Source organism: Pelecanus crispus, chromosome 17, assembly GCF_030463565.1.
Source record: "Pelecanus crispus isolate bPelCri1 chromosome 17, bPelCri1.pri, whole genome shotgun sequence".
Lineage (NCBI taxonomy): Eukaryota > Metazoa > Chordata > Aves > Pelecaniformes > Pelecanidae > Pelecanus > Pelecanus crispus.
The window spans coordinates 4,340,008-4,357,493 of record NC_134659.1 but is presented as its reverse complement, the minus strand read 5'-3'; the positions used below and the strand labels follow the sequence as shown (position 1 = coordinate 4,357,493).

Below are 17,486 nucleotides of genomic sequence, written 5' to 3'. Positions count from 1 at the left end.
GAGGGGGACACGAGTCCCAGCATCCGCAGCAGAGACCGGGGCTGCTCCAGCTCCCGGCTCCCTGCTTCACACCAGCAGCCAGCTTGGAGCCGTCCCCCGCCCCGTCACCTCCAGCATCGCCTTCCCCTCCCGGTTCCCTGCCTCTGCGGTCACCCCGGACCCCCCCGGGCCCCCGGAGCAGGGGACGCTGCCAGCAGCTGAGTCACGCGTGACCACCACCTGAGTCACCGGCACAGAGGGAAGTCCCTCGGTCCCCAATGCGTTTCCAACTGGAGCTGAGTAAAAGGAAAAGTGTCAAGGAATTTGGCTGGGAAAAGTGTTTTCTTGGAGCCCCAACAAGGAGCAGCTTCTCCGGCACGTCCCCTTTGCCACAGTGAACTCGGGGCCACCGGCAGCAAGCGCAACCCCGGGCAGACAGGTACACAGTGCCTGTGTCCGCACACCCGCACGTGCCGGGAACACCGCTCCGGGGGAGAAATGTGGAAGCAACAGCGAGCGTCAGCGGATCTGGACACAGCCTGGGCTGGGTCTCCTGTCCCAGAGGGACTGGGAGTGCGGCTGATGGGTGTCCCCTGGGGTGCTGGCCCAGGTGGGAGGATGAGCTCGGGACATGCCCCCGCACAAAATTGGGTGCCCAGCGGGGACAGCTCAGGGTGGCCTTTGCACATGGGGCACCGGAGCTGCCCGCTGGCCAGGGAGCAGGATGGGCTCCTTCCCCTTCGCACAGGGCCTGCGGAGACTCCAGGGGACAGAGGAGCCGGCCCTTCAACTGGGAAGGGCAGGAAAAACATGTCCCCTCCTGTCCCTTGCACTGTGACCCCCATCTCCTTGCACTGCGCATCCTCCAGCCCCCTGCAAGCCCCTTGCAGCATGTCCCTGTCCCTTGCAGCATGTCCCCGTCCCTTGCAGCATGTCCCCCCACCCCTTGCAGCATGTCCCTGTCCCTTGCAGCATGTCCCCCCACCCCTTGCAGCATGTCCCTGTCCCTTGCAGCATGTCCCCCCACCCCTTGCAGCATGTCCCCCTGTCCCTTGCAGCATGTCCCTGTCCCTTGCAGCATGTCCCCCCACCCCTTGCAGCATGTCCCCCTGTCCCTTGCAGCATGTCCCCCCACCCCTTGCAGCATGTCCCTGTCCCTTGCAGCATGTCCCCCCACCCCTTGCAGCATGTCCTCCCACCCCTTGCAGCATGTCCCCCTGTCCCTTGCAGCACGTCCCCGTCCCTTGCAGCATGTCCCCCCACCCCTTGCAGCATGTCCCCCTGTCCCTTGCAGCATGTCCCCCTGTCCCTTGCAGCATGTCCCTGTCCCTTCCAGCATGTCCCCCCACCCCTTGCAGCATGTCCCCCTGTCCCTCACAGCATGTCCCCGTCCCTTGCAGCATGTCCCCACGCCTTGCAGCATGTCCCCACCCCTTGCAGCATGTCCCCCCACCCCTTGCAGCATGTCCCCCTGCCCCTCACAGCACCTCCCTCCCACGTTGTCCCTGTCCCCCTGCCAGGACGCTGCTGGCCATCGCCAGCTCCTTTGCTGCCCTGTTCAGTTTTGATGTGCCACTTGCAATAAAATACCTTGATTAAAAAAACTCCTTTGTGAGCCAGACAGCAAGTCTTCAATTAACGACCCTTCGCATTCTCCTCTGCCGCATCCCCCGTTAATGATTTACAGCGGGTTCTCCCCGGCCTTGTTGCCCCCCTTTGTTAGCCCCCAGCCATGGGGCAGGCTGGGCTGGGGCTGCAGAGGGAAAATGGGCTCCGGGGAGGGCCCGCAGGCATTTTCTCACCCCCCTGGGTGCCCCTGGGGAGGATTGGGGAGCAATGGTGGGGAACTCTTGGTCTGCTGAGGATGAGGAGCCCCGGGCTGAGGAAGGTGCTGGACCCCCCACCAAGAGTTGGCCGCATCCTTGCTCGGAGGCTCGGGTGGGCATGGGGATGGCACACGGCTCCGTTCCTGGTGGTCCCCTGATTTATGCCACCCCCTTTCTAGCAGGAGCCAGGCAACACAGGACCCTGGCTCTGCTGGCAGCCGCCCACCTGAGCCCCAACACGCTCAGTGCACACGTGCTGAAGCACGAAGGGTTTGGGGGGAGCGGGGCTGGAGCAGGGAGCGGGGCTGGAGCTGCCTCCCCCCAGCAGCCCCAGGCAATGCGTGCGGGCAGGCAGCCCTGAGGAGGCTTCATGTTACTGGGAAACTGGGATGGCGGGATGTTCCCGGGGCAGCCCCGCGGACAAAAGGCCATTGTGCGCGGCAGGGATGGCTGCAGCGCTGGAGCATCCCAGCTCCCCTGCAAGGGCCAGAGCTGCACAGCCCACCCCAGGCCCCGGGAGGTGGCACGGCCGGTGGCTGAGGAGCACGGGGCACCCGCCTGCGGGACACCGAGCAGCTCCCCAAAACTAATGGGATGCTCCACCTTGGGGTGCCCGAGCCTAAGTGGCCCTTCCGCACACCCCCTTCCCCATCCCGCTGACAGCAGCACCCAGAACGCATCCTCGCCGTCCCAAGGGACGGGAGAGGCGCGCGCTGGCCTCAAGCAGGTAAATTGGATCTTGCTGCAGCAGAGCAGGGGTGACAGGCAGGCAAACGTCCCCGTGGGTGCTGGCAGGTCGGGGCATGCAGGGAGGGGGTGGCTGCCCGGGCACGGCAGGAGCGTCCCCGCCGGAGGCAGAGCCGCTTTCCAGCCCCACCGGCGCATCCAGCTCGCCCTGTGCCAAGTGGGCTGCCACGGCTCAGCCAGCGCTCGGGGGGGCTGCCTGCTCCTGCCTGCCCCAGGCACTGCCCCTGCCTGCCGGCAGCGCTGCCCCTGCGTATTAGAGGGTTTATGTATATATTTACATATATGAGGTTATATATATTAGAGACCCAGGCAGCCCCGAGCCCAGGGCAGCGAGCCCCTCCATGCCCAGCTCCTGCTGCCAGAGGATTAAAAGCAAATTCCAATTTCCGTTTAAAGAAGGAGGGGGGGGGCGGGAATTAAACCTGGCTTCTGGGATCGAGGGCGATGAAGCCCAAGCCCTGCAGCGTGGAAAGCAGCGGCTCAGCACTCCCGAAGCCAGGATTTTTAGGGAGTGTGGACAAGAGGAAGGGTGAGACACAGCGTGCGTGGGACAGGGACAGGTCGGTGGTTGCTCTGGCTGATTGGGGCATCGGGGGGGGGCCACGCTTGCCCTCAGCCTCCGTCCCCCCATGAGGGACGTTGTGCCATGGGGTTGGGGGTGGCTTCACCGCTGCTTCCCCTGGCACAGCTGGAGCTGCCTCGCTCTGCGGCCAAGCAGACAAGGTCTCCTCTAAATCGCCAGCTCCTGGAGCCAGGGGATCTGGCCCACATCACCTCCCAGCTGCAAACACAAAACGCCACGTACGGCAGCGCAGCTGGACGGGCCCGCGGGGGGAACGCCCGGCAAGCGCCCGGCAGCGCCGGGAGCAGCCTCGTGACTCTCTGCCCAGGCGGCCAAACCATCCCAGGGGGGACTTCCCGGCAGAGCCTTCAAAACAAGACAGTACCCGACATGCTTGGCTTGGTCCGGGCAGATTTGCCCACTTCTTTCCTGGCACAAAGGGCACACACGCTCTTTGGCAGCTTGGGCCCCACGACGCTGGAAGATTGGGACAGGCGTAAGGCATAATGTTCCCTTCCTCCCCCTCCAACTTTGCCCCAAGACAGGCTCCACGGAGACCCACGCACACCCACAGCAGCCCCTCTCCCCGGCGCGCAGCCCCCCCATTTCCCCCCCAAGCACAGATTGGGGGCAGGCACTCAGCGACTTGCACGCCTTGGCCCTGGTACCACCCTCCGAAAGCAAGCGGAGGAGCCGGCTGCTAGAACTGTCTTTTCCTGGTGGCTAATTATTGATTGCAGCCAGTAATAAATATTTCAGCAGGGATTTGCACGCAAGCTCCGAGGTAACGGCAACGGGAGGAAGAACAGGGTCTCATGTGCCCTGCGCTACTACCGCCTCACCCACATGGACCTGGGCAAGTCCTTCTGCTTCTTTGAAGAAGCAGAAGTATTTCTTCTCTGCTGGAAACTCTTCAGGGTATGGTGAATCTCAGGAAAGCCCTTCCCAAGGGCTGTGCTCTCAGGATGCTCCACGCTGGAGTTGTCCTCCTGGGATGGGAGCTGCAGCCAGGAGCTCAGCCCTGCGGTGCCTTGAGAAAGTCAGAAGCACGGAGTAGGGGAAGTGCGATGCTCACTGTATCACGCTGGGCAGGAATTAACAAAGGTGGTTAATCATCTTGGACCAGTCCGCAGACCTTTCTTGCTCGTGCTGCCATCACTTATCTTGCAGAGAAAGAGCAGCTTTGGACAGAAATGGGTGGAAACGGATGGACACAACCAAAGCAGCAAGCCCAGACCTGGGTCAGACCACGCCGCCATCCCCCTGCCCAGCCTGGGGCACCTCCTGTGCCTGAGCTGTGTTTTGCCAGCTGAGACTTGTCCCCTCCCCGGAGACACAGGGAGCATCCGAGAGGCTGTGGGGAGAGGGGCTCCTCCGTAGAGAGGACCAAATATGTGCTCCCCTGCCTCCATCAACCCAAGGATGCTGGAAATGAGAATACCCGGCTTCAGAGCAGGCCGGGTCCTGCCTGTGGCTTCGCATTTTGCAAAACCATTTGCGCAGGAGGAGGATCCTCAGCAAACGCTGCCCACGATGCAGCCAGGGTGCAGGGGGACGCTCCGGGCACAGCACGAAACAAAAATCCCAACAACCAGCGATGCTGGGTAAAGGCATCTGAGAGGGACACGGTGCACCCTGAGCACCGGACCCGACACTAACATGGGTGAAACGCGCTCTTCACCTGGCCTCGAACAAGTCTCACCACCTCTGATCCGCACGTTTCCCCATCTGCGAAATCAGGGTAATGACACCTGTCTCTGCAAGGCCCAGAACCACGCGGATTAATTAACTGTTGTTCAAAAGGGCTTTGGAGGTGACAAACACGCCACGCTCTTAATTAGTTGGGGAGCCCTTCCAATTACCCAACAACCTGGGCTGAGATTTTTTTCCAGAGCTGCCTTAGAAGATCCGGTTTCCCCTTTCCCAGGGAAATTAGCAGGAATTAGGCACCCAAATCCCGAACGCAGCTTTGCGGGGCTCAGTGGCAGTCGCCAGGACGCAGGGCGGAATGAGACGAGATGTCCTCCCCCGCGGGGCCACCCTCCGGTCCCCCACGTCCCCCCCGGAGGCGGCTGCATTTCAGGGGCAGAGGATCAGCGTCTGCAGTTTTGCAGAGCCCCGCTGAGCTGAAAAAGCAGGAAATTATTTCAAGCACCTTCTTTTCAGGGGACCTTGCGGAGGCACAGCTTTTCCCAAGCGCTGGGCACCCACTTCCCCATCAGGTCTCCTCCCAGACCTGAAATATTGGCTAAAAAAAAAAAAAAAAATAGGGATACTCAATAATTCATATGTGCACCCCACAGCTGCAGTGCATGCATCCCACAGTGCCGGCATCGCTGTGTCCTGCAAACTCAGCGCGCTCAAAAGCGGCAGCATTAAGCCTATAATTTATCAGGTGATTTAGGAATTTGTCCCCGCAATAGGGCTACAGGAAAATACTGCAGTGGTGAGCGTTAAATCCACCCTGCCTCGGTGGGTGAGAAGGAAGGAGTTGTTTAATCAAATCACAAGGACGGGTTCGGGGTGGGTCCGGGGCTGTTTGGCCACATGGGCCTTCCTCAATGGGGCGGTCGGGAAACAAAGCCGGGAGTGGAAACAAAGGCCCCGGCCCCGTCCCCTCCTGCCATGGCCGGCCCCGCAAACACCCGGACCAGGGACATCCCCTGCCCGCATCCCAGTGGGCTTCCCAGCTTGTTTGGCTCGCTGGGATAACGCGGGGCAGCACCGCTCGGTGCGACGCCGAGCCCGGCACGGCACAGGCTGCTCCTCCGCGCCCCGCATTGGGCTCAGCCGCGATGCGGGGGGTAAAATAAATCACTTTTTGTTTCCTTGTTTCCAGCCATTTTCGCTTTCTGGTTTCACTGCAGAACTGAACCGCAGGTTGGGTGAACCTCACCGCTCCTGCTCCCAAATCTGCACCGGCCGCAGGCTTTAACTCGGAAAAACTGCAAAAACAAAAGTGGAAATGATTTTCCCGGACTGAAATTCTGGGCCCAGCACCAGGCTCTGCTCGAATCCAAGCAGCCTCGCACCGCTCTGCAGCTCACCTCGCTGCACGGGCATCGCAGCCGCACGGATTTCTTTCTAGTTAAAGCAGGGGCTCTGCCCCACGGCCCCCTCCCCGTGTGCCGGTCCCGCTGCTGCGCATTGCCAGGCTGGTTCTGAAATCCCCCGCGTCCTCCCATCCTGGCAAACACACTCGGAGCACCAAACAAATCCCATTGCCCCAGATCCCAATTTTTTTCCCCCCATTGCACACAGTCATGTGCCGGTTTCCCATCAGGGCGTTGCTCCCGGCTGCTGGCAGCATCTCACCGCCACTCTGTAGTTTTTGGGGACCACCGCAGCACTATTTGTGGTCACCCCATGGGTGAACCCAGCTTGGGGAGGCTCCGGCATGGGCTCAGCGAGTGCGGAATTGCCGAAAGTTTCAGGGATCAAAGCAAGAAAGAGTGGCCCTTGTTGTTCACAGCTCTCCGGTTACAGCCATTCACTGCCACCGCAGAATAAATAACGAGGGATATTAATAACAACGAGCCTCTGCCAGGGACAGAACCCAAATTCCTCGCCAGGCTCATGGCAAAGGGGGGAAGCCCAGGCACGGCCGTGGGCAGGGCTGGGGCTGCTGCAGGCAGAAGGCACCCCAGCACCTCCGAACCCAGGCGTGCAGCTGGGGGGACATGGATTTTAGGCAAAAAAAATTTAAAAAAAAAATATATATATATATGCTCGGGGTCTGCAAGCAGCACCTTGCCTGGATGCAAGGCCCTCAGATGGAGGAGACCCACCACCAGCACAGGGGGCACAGCGGGGCGATGCCAGCTCTTTTTGCAGACTTTTGAAAACAGGCCAGCCTCTTACAGGGTGGTTTTTCCCCCCTTCTTTGCTTTCATTTTTTAATCGTCAGAAAGGGACACTGCTTTGATTGTGTTTTGGTCAGAGGAATTTGCAGGGGATTTTAAAAATCCAAATAACAATTAGCAAAAAAAAAGAAAAAAAAAAGTGCCACAGGCTTTGCTCAGTTTGTTTCTTTTTACATCGTAAATCTTCCCTGCTGAAGAAGTTTTGCACATGTAGATATTGATACTTCCAAGTTTCACTTTTTCAAAGGTGCTTTATTTTAACAAAAACTTACCTGAAACAAATCCAGCATCGCCCACTCCAAAGTTTGGCTCCTAACTCCAGATTTCGACACTGGCTGTCAAATGGTCGAAAGCACCTAAATCAGAGTTCCCATTAAATTTGTGATTGGAGTTTCTGCAGGAGTTTGGGGGAATTTGGCACAGTCCCATCACTGAGAGGATGCTGGGCTCTGGATTTCCCTGTATCCCATCATAAAACGCACCATGAGATCCCAAATGCCTGACATGCCTCGGAAAACATTGCCCCCAACACAACAGGGCTCAGGTTTTTGGGGTACCTACCTGGAGAGCTGATCTCGGCTCCTATTCCAGACTGACCTAAACCATTGCCAAAACAGATTGCGGGAATTCAGAACAAAGCTCTTCTCTTGCAGACTGAGCCCACCGGCCGCTGAAATCCGGGGAGAGCTTCAGGGCCACTCACCTGCTCCCAAAACCCTGCACCGAGGCATGCAGGGCTCGCTCCCACGCTCCCAGTTCTGCAGCGGAGCTGCAATGAAAAATAAAATAAATGTCACGACAAAACCCAACCGGTCCTGGGAGGCTCTGGGGACGGAGCACCCGCTGCTGGTGCACCCAGATGGGGACCAGAGGGGGTTTTTTGGAGGGGGTAACGTGGCAGGGAGGCAGCAAAAGGCAAGAGCATCGTGCTTTGCCCCTGGGTGCCGGCCGCAGCGCATGGCACAGCCCCGGCCGGTGCTTGCCCCCACGGCGATGCCAAACCGCTCCAGGCCAGCCCAAAACCCCGCTGCCCACTCGGGTGGGTGGGTGTGGGAGGGCAGCTGGGGGGGTTACCCAGCAGCGAGCCCCGGCCGGGGGCATGGCCGGGTACCGGGAGCATCATCCCGGGGCCGGGGGGCGGTTCATCCTCCCCCGGCGCTGCCCCCACCCGCCCCGGGGGGACCCTCCGGCAGCTCCGAGGCCCGGGGGGGGGCCGGGGCCGCCCGCCCCAGCCCTTTGAACGGGCCTATCGCTCCCGGCCCCGCCGCCGCCCGCCCCCGCCGGCCGTGATGCCGCCCGGCTCCGCCCCTCCCGCTCCGCAAGGGCTGGAAGCTCCCCTTAGCCTGTTTGTCCTTATTTAATTTCGAGTGTGATTTTGCTATTTTTAGCAGCTGGATCCCCTCCAGTAAGGCTGGGAGCTCGCTCCTTCCCCCCCCCTCCCCTTTCTCCCCCCCCCACTTTCCTTTTTTATTTTTTTTTTTTTCCCCCTCGCTCCCTGCAAATGATTTTGACCCAGCTTCCTTCCTCCTGGAGCGATTTCCCCCCCCCCCCCCCTTTATTATTTATATAAATAAGAGGGGGGCCTGGCTGGGCCGTGGATGCGTGTGCGAGTCGCAGCCTCTCTCTGCCTTCTCCTTTCAGATCCGCATTTGCGAGCAGCAGCAGCCGCCGGGAGCGGGGGGGGTTTAATTCGCTTCCCAACACAGCCACGCCAGGAGAGGAGAGGAAAAAAAAAAAAAGAAAGAAAAAAAAAAGACCCAGCCAAAAAAAAAAAAAAAAAACAACCAAAAAAATACCAACACCACTCCAAAAAAAAAAAAAAAAACCCACCCCAAGCACCCAGCTCCGAGATCAAGCTGACTGTGAGTGCCGGCCTTCCTCTTTCCTTTCTGCTGCGGGGGGTGCGGGGGGGGGTGCGGAGGGTGCTGGGGGGGGGGCCGGGGCTCTGCTCCCCCCTCCCCGCATGCTGGGCACGATCGCCCCCGGGTCGCTCTGTATTTGCAAGGACGCGCGTGTGCGTGCGGCGGGCCGGCTCTGCAATGCCTCTCTTTATTATTTTTCGTATTAATTATTATTATTATTAATAGGGGGATGCACCTGGCGGGGCTGCGCGGGCCGTGGGGAAGGGGGGGGGCGGTGGTCGCCCGGTGCCGGTCGCTCGCGGCGTGGCGGGACTTTTCCCTCCACTTCCTCGGTTTCGGGGGATGCAAACGCCCCGCACCGCTCCGGGGGGGCCCGCACGGCCCCGGGGTGCAGCCCTCGGCACCGGGCACCCCCCGTACCCGGGCTCGCAGGGGGCGTGGGGGCCGGTGCGGGGGGGTGGGGCGTGGGGTCGGGATCGTGCGTGGGGCTGGGACCGTGCAAGGTGCGTGGGGTCGGTGCATGGACGTGGGGTCGGGACCGTGCAAGGTGCGTGGCACCGTGCAAGGTGCGTGGAGTCGGGACCGTGCGTGGGGCTGGGCCGTGCAAGGTGCGTGGGGCCGGTGCATGGACGTGGGGCCAGGACCGTGCGTGGGGCCGGGACCGTGCAAGGTGCGTGGGGTCGGTGCATGGACGTGGGGCCAGGACCGTGCGTGGGGCTGGACCGTGCAAGGTGCGTGGGGCCGGTGCAGGTGCGTGGGGTCGGGACCGTGCGTGGGGCTGGGCCGTGCAAGGTGCGTGGGGCCGGTGCAGGTGCGTGGGGTCGGGACCGTGCGTGGGGCTGGGCCGTGCAAGGTGCGTGGGGCCGGTGCAGGTGCGTGGGGTCGGGACCGTGCGTGGGGCTGGGCCGTGCAAGGTGCGTGGGGCCGGTGCAAGGGGCCAGGCCGAGCCGGCTCACGGGTGGGGGGGGGGCACACACGCACAGGTCGGTGCAAAGTTGCAATGCTGGGGCTCAGCCCCCCTCCCCCCCCCCCCGGGACAGTGCCCACGCTGCTCCCCTCTGCGAGACCGTGGGGCCCCGCACCCAGCCCTTCCCGGCGGGGGGGGCGATGCCACACAGGGCTGGCTCCACCCGGGGTTTTATTATACCCCGCAGGACAGGGGCTTCACAAAGCGTGTGATGGTGCCCTTCCTGCCTCTTTTCTTTCTCCCCCACCTCCCTCCTTCCTTTCTTTTATCACTTCCTTTTATTATGCATGCCCAGGAAGGAAGGGGGGGTGGACTTTCCTTAATAGCAGGCCTGGGGGGGGCTTCAAAGCAGCCCCGTGGAGGGCTCGTCCTAATGAGGAGCCGCACACATCCCTTCCCAGCCCTCGCACCCCTGCCGAACAGGCTCTTCAACTTCTGCTCCACTATTTCTTCCCCTCCTCCCTCTCCCGTCCTCCCTCTGCCAGGAGGTGCGGCCGGGATCCTTCTCCAGCTGCAATCAGGCTAGATTTCCTGGGCGTGAAGAGATTTCTTTTTTTTTTTTAAGATCTAAGCCACCGCCTGTCTCCCTGCTTCTCCTGGGCTGGTTTGGTTAATCTAAGAGTAGGTGGCAGGAGTGGGGGATTTATGGGGTTATTTGCACGGAGCGGTATAAGCCCACACGGGTGGAGGCAGGAGCAGGCCCCGGGGTAGCGAGAGCATCGCTCCGAGGGCCCAGGTTGCCTCTTTGGCAACCCAACCATGGCTTGTGCAAGAGGTGGCTGCTGAGGACAGCCCAGCTCATGTCGTGGAGCAGAGGGAGCCGATGGGGCTGGGGGAGGAGAGTTTGGTGGCTCCCCAGGCCCCGGGATGGAGAGGGCGGGAGTTCTTCATCCCCCCAACTCCATCGATCGTGAGGCAGACATAGCCCCTCCACCTCCAAACCTTGCAGAGATTTATCCCTCCCTGCCTCGGGGAGCCCGGCAGTCCCCTGCCCTCCTCTGACTGATTCCTCCCTGCATGGAAAGGTTTCTCTCTCAGCTGCTTCCTTTCCTCCATGGCAACACAGCTGCTCCCTCCCTCCTATATGGCTGTGATGCACGCGAGCGGGGCCGGAGCTGCTTCCCGCAGCGTGCTCGGCACCTTCCCGGGGGCTCGGGGTGCTCCTGGGGCTGGGCAGGTGCCAGGGAGCATCGCACCCAGCCGGGGCCGCTCTCGGGAAGAGGGGTGTTGGCTGGGAAGGTGCTGGGGTGGGAGAGCGGAGCATCTCCCGTCTCCCACCCAGGCATCCTCCTCCTCATCCCCGTCTGCCGGAGCAGGGCACGGAGCCCTCGGTCCCCAGGGATGGTTTCAGCTCTGGAGCCCCCAGGGAGAGCTCGGAGGCGGCGGAGGGACGGGTGGGATGTGCACGTGCGTTACCCAGCACCAACAACTTTGCGGCGGCTGGCTCTGGCTCGGGGGGCCGTAGCCGGTGGCATCCCCACAGCGGGGAGGGTCCCCTCAGCATACCTGGCCCGTGCCCGTCCCCGGCGGGGTGCAGGAGAGCGCGGCAGGGTGGGGGCCTTGCTGGGGCCATCTGGTTCCAGCTACGGGAGAGGGTATGGCACGGCTCGGAGGCTGCGTTTCCTCTGACAGTGGCTTAAAAAAGAGACAAACCCATCCCAGGCCCTGGTCAGCCGGCCGGCGTTTTTCTTTCCTAAATCTAAACCGTACTTTTTTTTTTCCTAAGAGACTCCTTGAAGGGCTCTGGGATGCTGTGAGTAATATTTTCGGGGTGTTTACATGACAGCATGGTTTCTGTCTCCCAAAAAAGAAAAAAAGACTCTGAGGGTGGGTTTTGTTGTTGTTGTTTTGCACTCGTGAGTCACTTCCAGAGGGGAGCGGGAGCTGACGCGTGTTTTTTAAAAAGCCTCGAAGGTCTGAGCGTGGCTCTTCGCACCGCGCGTCTCGCCCGTGCCTGCTCCCGCCGCCCCGATGAGGCTCAGCGTCCCCAGAGGGGCTCAGCACCCCAGCTGCCCCCTGCTCTCCCCAGTAGCACCGTCCGGGCTGCTGTAACACCATCCAGATTGAAAGCAGTTGCTCAAAACTAAGAGGTATTAACCCTGTAGGCAGAGGTAGGGAGGGTGCCTCCGTCTCTGGACACAGACCAGGCACGCAACTTTGTGCCTGCAGGAGAAGCCATGCCGGGGGGCTGCTGCGCTCCAGGTGGGGCAGACCCAGGGCAGGGGTGCAGGGGACCGTCCCCCAAGGCAGAGGTGGCCCGGTGGGGTTGCAGCACCCAGCCCAAAGCAACGCTGGGATTTTCTAGCCAGGTCTCCCAGGCTCTCTCTCCTGGGAGCCCTGCGCTTACAGGCAGCGAGACCGGGACGCTGCTCTCGCGGCCCTATTTCTGCTGGGAAACGCTGAGCCGTGCCCCTGCTCTGCGTGGCCATGGTCGCCCGAGCGAGGAGCAGAGCAGCGCCCTGCGCTCGGAGTCACCGGTGAGCGCCGGGGCTGTGGTAGCCATCCTGGTCCCTTCCAGCCCCGAGCCCATCCTCCTGGCTTCTGGCCTGGGAGCTGGGTGTGGAACCAGCCCCACAGCTCTGGAAAAGCAGGTTTTCCCTACGCCCCTGGGGAAGCATGGAGGTGGAGAGGGAAAGATGGAGCCTTTTCCTCTGTGGGATTTGCCCATGAGCAAGGAAAGCCATCCAGCCCTTTGGGACGTGCGCAGGGGAGGGGACAATGCTGCATCCCTGGGACAAGTGCCAGTCCTTGTCCTGTCCCATGTCCCAATTCCTGCCCCTAAACCCAGCCAGGGTGGCAGGAGCAGAGTCAGAGGTGCAGCATCCTGCCCTGGGTGCAGCAGTGCCGGGTGTTGAGGCGGGGTAGGGGGCCTGCACCACCCTTCCAGGGCCCTGGGACCCCCGCGGGGATGCCCGGAGGCCCCCTGTGCCGTGCCACCGCTTGTCCTGTTCCAACTTGCCGGTGCCGGCAGCGTGTCTGGGATTTCAAGGACTCCAGATTAAATCTGGAGCCGCTCTCCTCCTTTTGCGGAAAGGGGACGGGCTCTGCGGGAAGGGCTGGCCAAGCTGCTGCTCCCCAAATGCCTGCTGGGGTCCCTGGGAGCTGCCTTAGCACCGGGGCACTGGCTCATTCGGCGTGGTGTCCATGCTCTGGGCTTGGGCAGGATCCTGCCCGGAGGCCGGTTCGTTTTGCTCACCAGCCGGTGAGGGGAGGATGCAGGTTGCATCCCCGGGGGGGGATGCAGCTGCAAACCCACCCTTGGGGAAGGCAGGGAGCAGGGATGGGTGGGTCAGGGAGGCACCCAGAGCCTCACCCAGCCGGTGCGAGAGGAGCAGCTGCCACGTGGGGCTGGTCACTATTAGGGCCACGAGGTCATAAATTAGGGCCACGAGAGTGGGGAGCGGCACTGGGGTCCCGTTGCCAGAGTCCGGCCCTGCAGCCTCAGCCACGTCGCTCCATCCCTGTGCGTTTGCGCTGGCCCGGGCTCGTTGCACCGGGGCATCGCTGCGGGGCACCGGTGGGGAGCGGCTGTGCAAGGGGACGTGTGGTGGGGACCGGCACGGGCCAAAGGTCTGTTTGCAGAAGGGACACGGGTGCAGCAGGGGCAGTTTTGCAGATACCGGCTTTGCAGCAGTGGGAGGAAGGGTCACGCCTGCCCGAGGTGCTCCGTGTTTCTAGGGCAGAAAATCCCTGCGCCCCGCGGCGTGGTGCTGCCAAATGGGGTTGGGGCGTTGAAAAAAAATGGAAGCGGTGGTCTCTGCTAGGCACAGCTCTTAGCGATGCTTTTGGTTTCCCCGCTGCAGACCCTGCCAGCCCTGGCAGCGCCTTGGGTGCAGGCTGGTCCCCGCTGCACGCCGGGAGAGGAGTGGGATGTGGGCGAGCCTCTGGGAAGGGCTGGAGCAGGGCAGAAGCTGCTCATTTCGGCTGAATTTTAGTTCTAAGAGGCATTCTTAGAGCGGGGACCCTGGTCCTCGTCAACTCCTATCCTTGCTGATACCCCAACCGCTCGCCCCCATCCCCGCCGAGGGGCCAGGCAGCGGCTGCGGGGACCAAGCATCCTTCCTGGGCGGCAGGGCCACGGCCGGGCTGACCCCGCGGGAGGCTCCGGCAGCTCCGCTCATCCCTCGCAGCCCCGTGAGTCACTTCCGCGGCCCCCAGTGCCCGCCTGCTGCCGGGGCGAGGGCTGGAGGGAGCAGCAGCGGCCGGGGCGAGGGCTGCGGGGAGCGGTGCCGGCCGGCGTGGCGAGCCGTCGCTGACCCACCTTCCTCTCCCTCCCGCTCCTCCTCATCGCCGCTGGAAGGACAATGAGTGAATCCGGCGCCAAATCCAGCCAGCCCCTAGCCTCCAAGGGAGAGAAGGACGTGTCGGAGAAGAGGGGCCGGGGGCGGCCCAGGAAGAAGCCGCAGGTACGTGGGGTCCCCCAGGAGGAAGGGGTGTGGGGGGCACCCCGCTCTGCCCGCAGCGATGCCCTCAGGGGTGGGCACCCCAAGGCTACTGGGCAGCGAGAACCCCCCCCTCTCGCACCCCAGCAGTGTCCCCCAGACAGGGGATGGGGATGTCCACAGTGCAGCCCCCGTTACCTCTCTTTGGGCAGCACCTCCTGGGTGCTCACCGGCAGCAAATCCCTCCTGGGGGGTCTTCACAGCCCCCCCTCAAGCCCTGCAACACCCCAGAGCTCCTCCTCGCCCAGGGAAGGGCTCGGGGCCTCCCCTTGCTCCTCCCCAGGCTGCAGCTGAACCTGCCTTTGCAGCCAGGCTAATTAAAGCCCCATTAGCAAAAGCTGCTCAGAGGGATAAAATGCCCTGACAGAGCCTTTGCGGTGCCAAACCCTCCTCCCCCAAGCCCCCTCCCGGGGCAGGTAGGGTTCATGCACATCATTTTCCCCCAGAAAAGGAGATTTGCTGATTCCCCGACGCTTTGCCAGGCAGCGGCACCGCCAGCGAGCCGGGGTCCGGGGCTGAGAAACCAGCGGGTCCGTCCGGCTAAGCCGAGCGATTAATGCTGGGGTGGGACAGGTCACGTACGCACCCGGCTGAAGGACACGCAGGAGCCTCTGCCTGGCGCCTGACTGCCGATCCCAGTGCAACCAGTCCTCCCAGTACCACGTGCAAAAGCATCTCTGCCCCGGCAGGTTCTGCTGGGGAGAATGGGACTCCCAGCCCGGAGCATCCCGGGGCGCACCGCTGCACCGGGAGCCGCTCTGGGCAGGCATCCCTCCCCGGGGACCCCCATCCACAGCGACCCCCCCTCTGCTTTCCCTCCAGCAGGAGCCCAGCGAGGCCCCGACCCCCAAGAGACCCCGCGGACGGCCGAAGGGCAGTAAAAACAAGGCCACCCCAAAAGGCAGGGTAGGTGGCTGGGGACCGGGGCTGCTCCGGCCGAGCAGCCGTGCGCTGGGACAACCAGTCCGTTTTGAGCTCAATTATAGACAATTCAGGGCAGATCTACCCCTGGGGGCGGGGGGGGGGGGGGGGCGCTCAGTGCTGGCCCCCACGGAAGGTGGGGGGGAGCCGGGGACCGCATGTGTCAGCGTGTGGACACGCGCGATAAACCTGTTTGCAAAACACGCGACTCACATCCTGCACCCGCCTCGTGAGTCACGGGGCCGGGGCTGTCCCACGGCGCTGGAAGCTGGCGGCGAGGGGGCCGGGGAGATGCCACTGGGGTGATGAATTTGGCAGCCGTGGCTGGGAGGAAGGGGAACACCGCCCGCCCCCCGGCAGCGTCCCAGGGATGAGGGGATGACCCTGGCCTGACCAAAATGTCTTGGTTTTTGTTTTTGCTCAGAAAGCTGCAGTCGCGCCAGGGAGAAAACCTCGAGGCCGACCCAAAAAATCGGTGAGTGGGCTTTTTTCCCTTCCTCCTCCATCCTGGCAGCGTGCTGGGCACTTTGGGGGCATGGCAGCCCCCCGGCTGTCCCCACAACCGTGGGGGAGATGCCGCCGGGCTGGAGGAGAGCAGAGCAGTGAACGAAAAGGGGACACGGCATGGCACCGGACAGGCTCCGAACCTGGCCATGCCGTGCCCCGGTGCCGGCGCTGGGGGAGCTGAGCCGTCCCGGCTCCCCCATCTCCCCACGGCCTCGGGAACGGCACACGGGAGCGGCACGCTGCTCCTGCCTCGCTGGCACGCTCGCACACGCCTGCCCAGGCGCTCGCTGCGTCACCGGCGTGCCATTCCTGCAGCCTGCGTGCGCAGCAACCCCTCCTCTGCTTCCGTGCACCGTGGCCACCCTCTTATTTTGCATTTTCCTTCCGCCATTTCATTTCTTCCCCCCTCTCCCCTTTTCCCACCTCGGTTTGCAGCCCCGCGGGAGCTCAGGCGGCCGCCGGGCACCCACGAGCATCGCCCAGTTGGGAGCAAGTTCCATCTCCCTTGCTGGCGTGCACATCCCACCGTCCCCCGTCCACGTCCCCGCACCCACGAGCTGCCCCCGGGCACTGGGACACAAGAGCCACCCACGAGCATCTCGGGGTGCAGCTGCTCTGTGGGGTTTTGCCCCTTTTCCCACTTCAAATTCCTTGCGGAGCATGAGGGGCTGAGACCAGCCGGGGCTGCAAAACGGGGGGTCGCATCCTGCGGTCTCCTGCACCGGTGTCAGCACCGGGGGCTGTTTCGGGGACCCCCAGGGCGGGGAGCCGGTTCGGCGGGGTGGGACCGAGCCCGTCACATGCCGACAGGGCCACGCCGGGGACACCATGTCCCGCTTTGGCAGCCGCCGGCCGCCGTGGCTTTTTTATGAATGAAGCGGGAGGAAGCGGGGGCCGGCGCTGACTCAGGCTCACACTCAGCCCTGACTCACCGCCGCGTGTGGGCCACGACGCTCGTGGCCACCCGGCCCTGCCGCCACCGGCCACCCCTCTGGTGGTGACAGGGCAGTGGCACCGCGGGCTCACGCTTGCAGGGTGTGCGTGCACCCAAGGGTGCACGGCTCCCCCCCCCCGCCTCCTCGCAGCGAGCCCACCCGGGGGGTTTCTTACCTGCGATTTAACCCATAATGGTTAAACCTGGAGTGGGGGCCATCCCCAAAGCCAGGAGGGGGCTGGTGCCTCAGTTTCCCTCTTTGCACGAGGGGCGTGATGTGCCCGGTCAGCCCTTCACCGGGGGTCTGCAGCCCCCTGGCACCCCCCGACCACACTCCCTTGCCTCGCAGCAGCAGGACGAGGAGGAGGTGAACATTTCCCAGGAGTCATCCGAGGAGGAGCAGTGAAACCTCCCGAACCGGCGCTACCTCATCGCCCGACGGCCCCGCGTCCTCGGCAGCCGGGGAGGGGGGAGAGGGACGGGGAGAAACCCACTGCGCTGCCCTGGCTTTTTCCTCCTCCCTCCTCCGCTCCTTCCTCACCCTCAAGACAACGGCAGCACTGGAAAATGGCCCAACCCGGGTGGTCCCCGCAGCCCCCCCCGCCCCGGCTCCCCCCCTCCCCCCAGCGCTGGCAAAGGGGGTGCCTGGCAGAGAGCCGGGGCTGGGACCCCCCCGCCTTTGCTGCTCCCCCGATGCCGTGATCTCGCCCATCCAAAGCGGGTGCTGGCTGCCCCCCTCCCAGCACCGGGCTTCACCCCAGGGCCTCTGCAGGGAAGAGACAGGGGGGCAGCAAAGGTGAGACCCCCACCCCAAATGCATTAGACCTTTGCTCTGGCCTGCTGCTACCCCTGGCAACCCCCCCCCTTGCATCCCCC

The 17,486-nt window shown here is 63.1% G+C and overlaps 1 protein-coding gene across 1 annotated transcript; it reads left to right on the top strand.

The window, feature by feature from the left end:
• The first annotated feature begins 14,110 nt into the window (after positions 1–14,110).
• Positions 14,111–17,016, top strand: HMGA1 (high mobility group AT-hook 1). Its single transcript, XM_075722505.1, has 4 exons — positions 14,111–14,212; positions 15,074–15,154; positions 15,594–15,644; positions 16,963–17,016. Exons 1-4 carry the CDS (start codon positions 14,111–14,113, stop codon positions 17,014–17,016), a joined length of 288 nt encoding a protein of 95 aa, XP_075578620.1.
• The last annotated feature ends 470 nt before the right edge of the window (positions 17,017–17,486 follow it).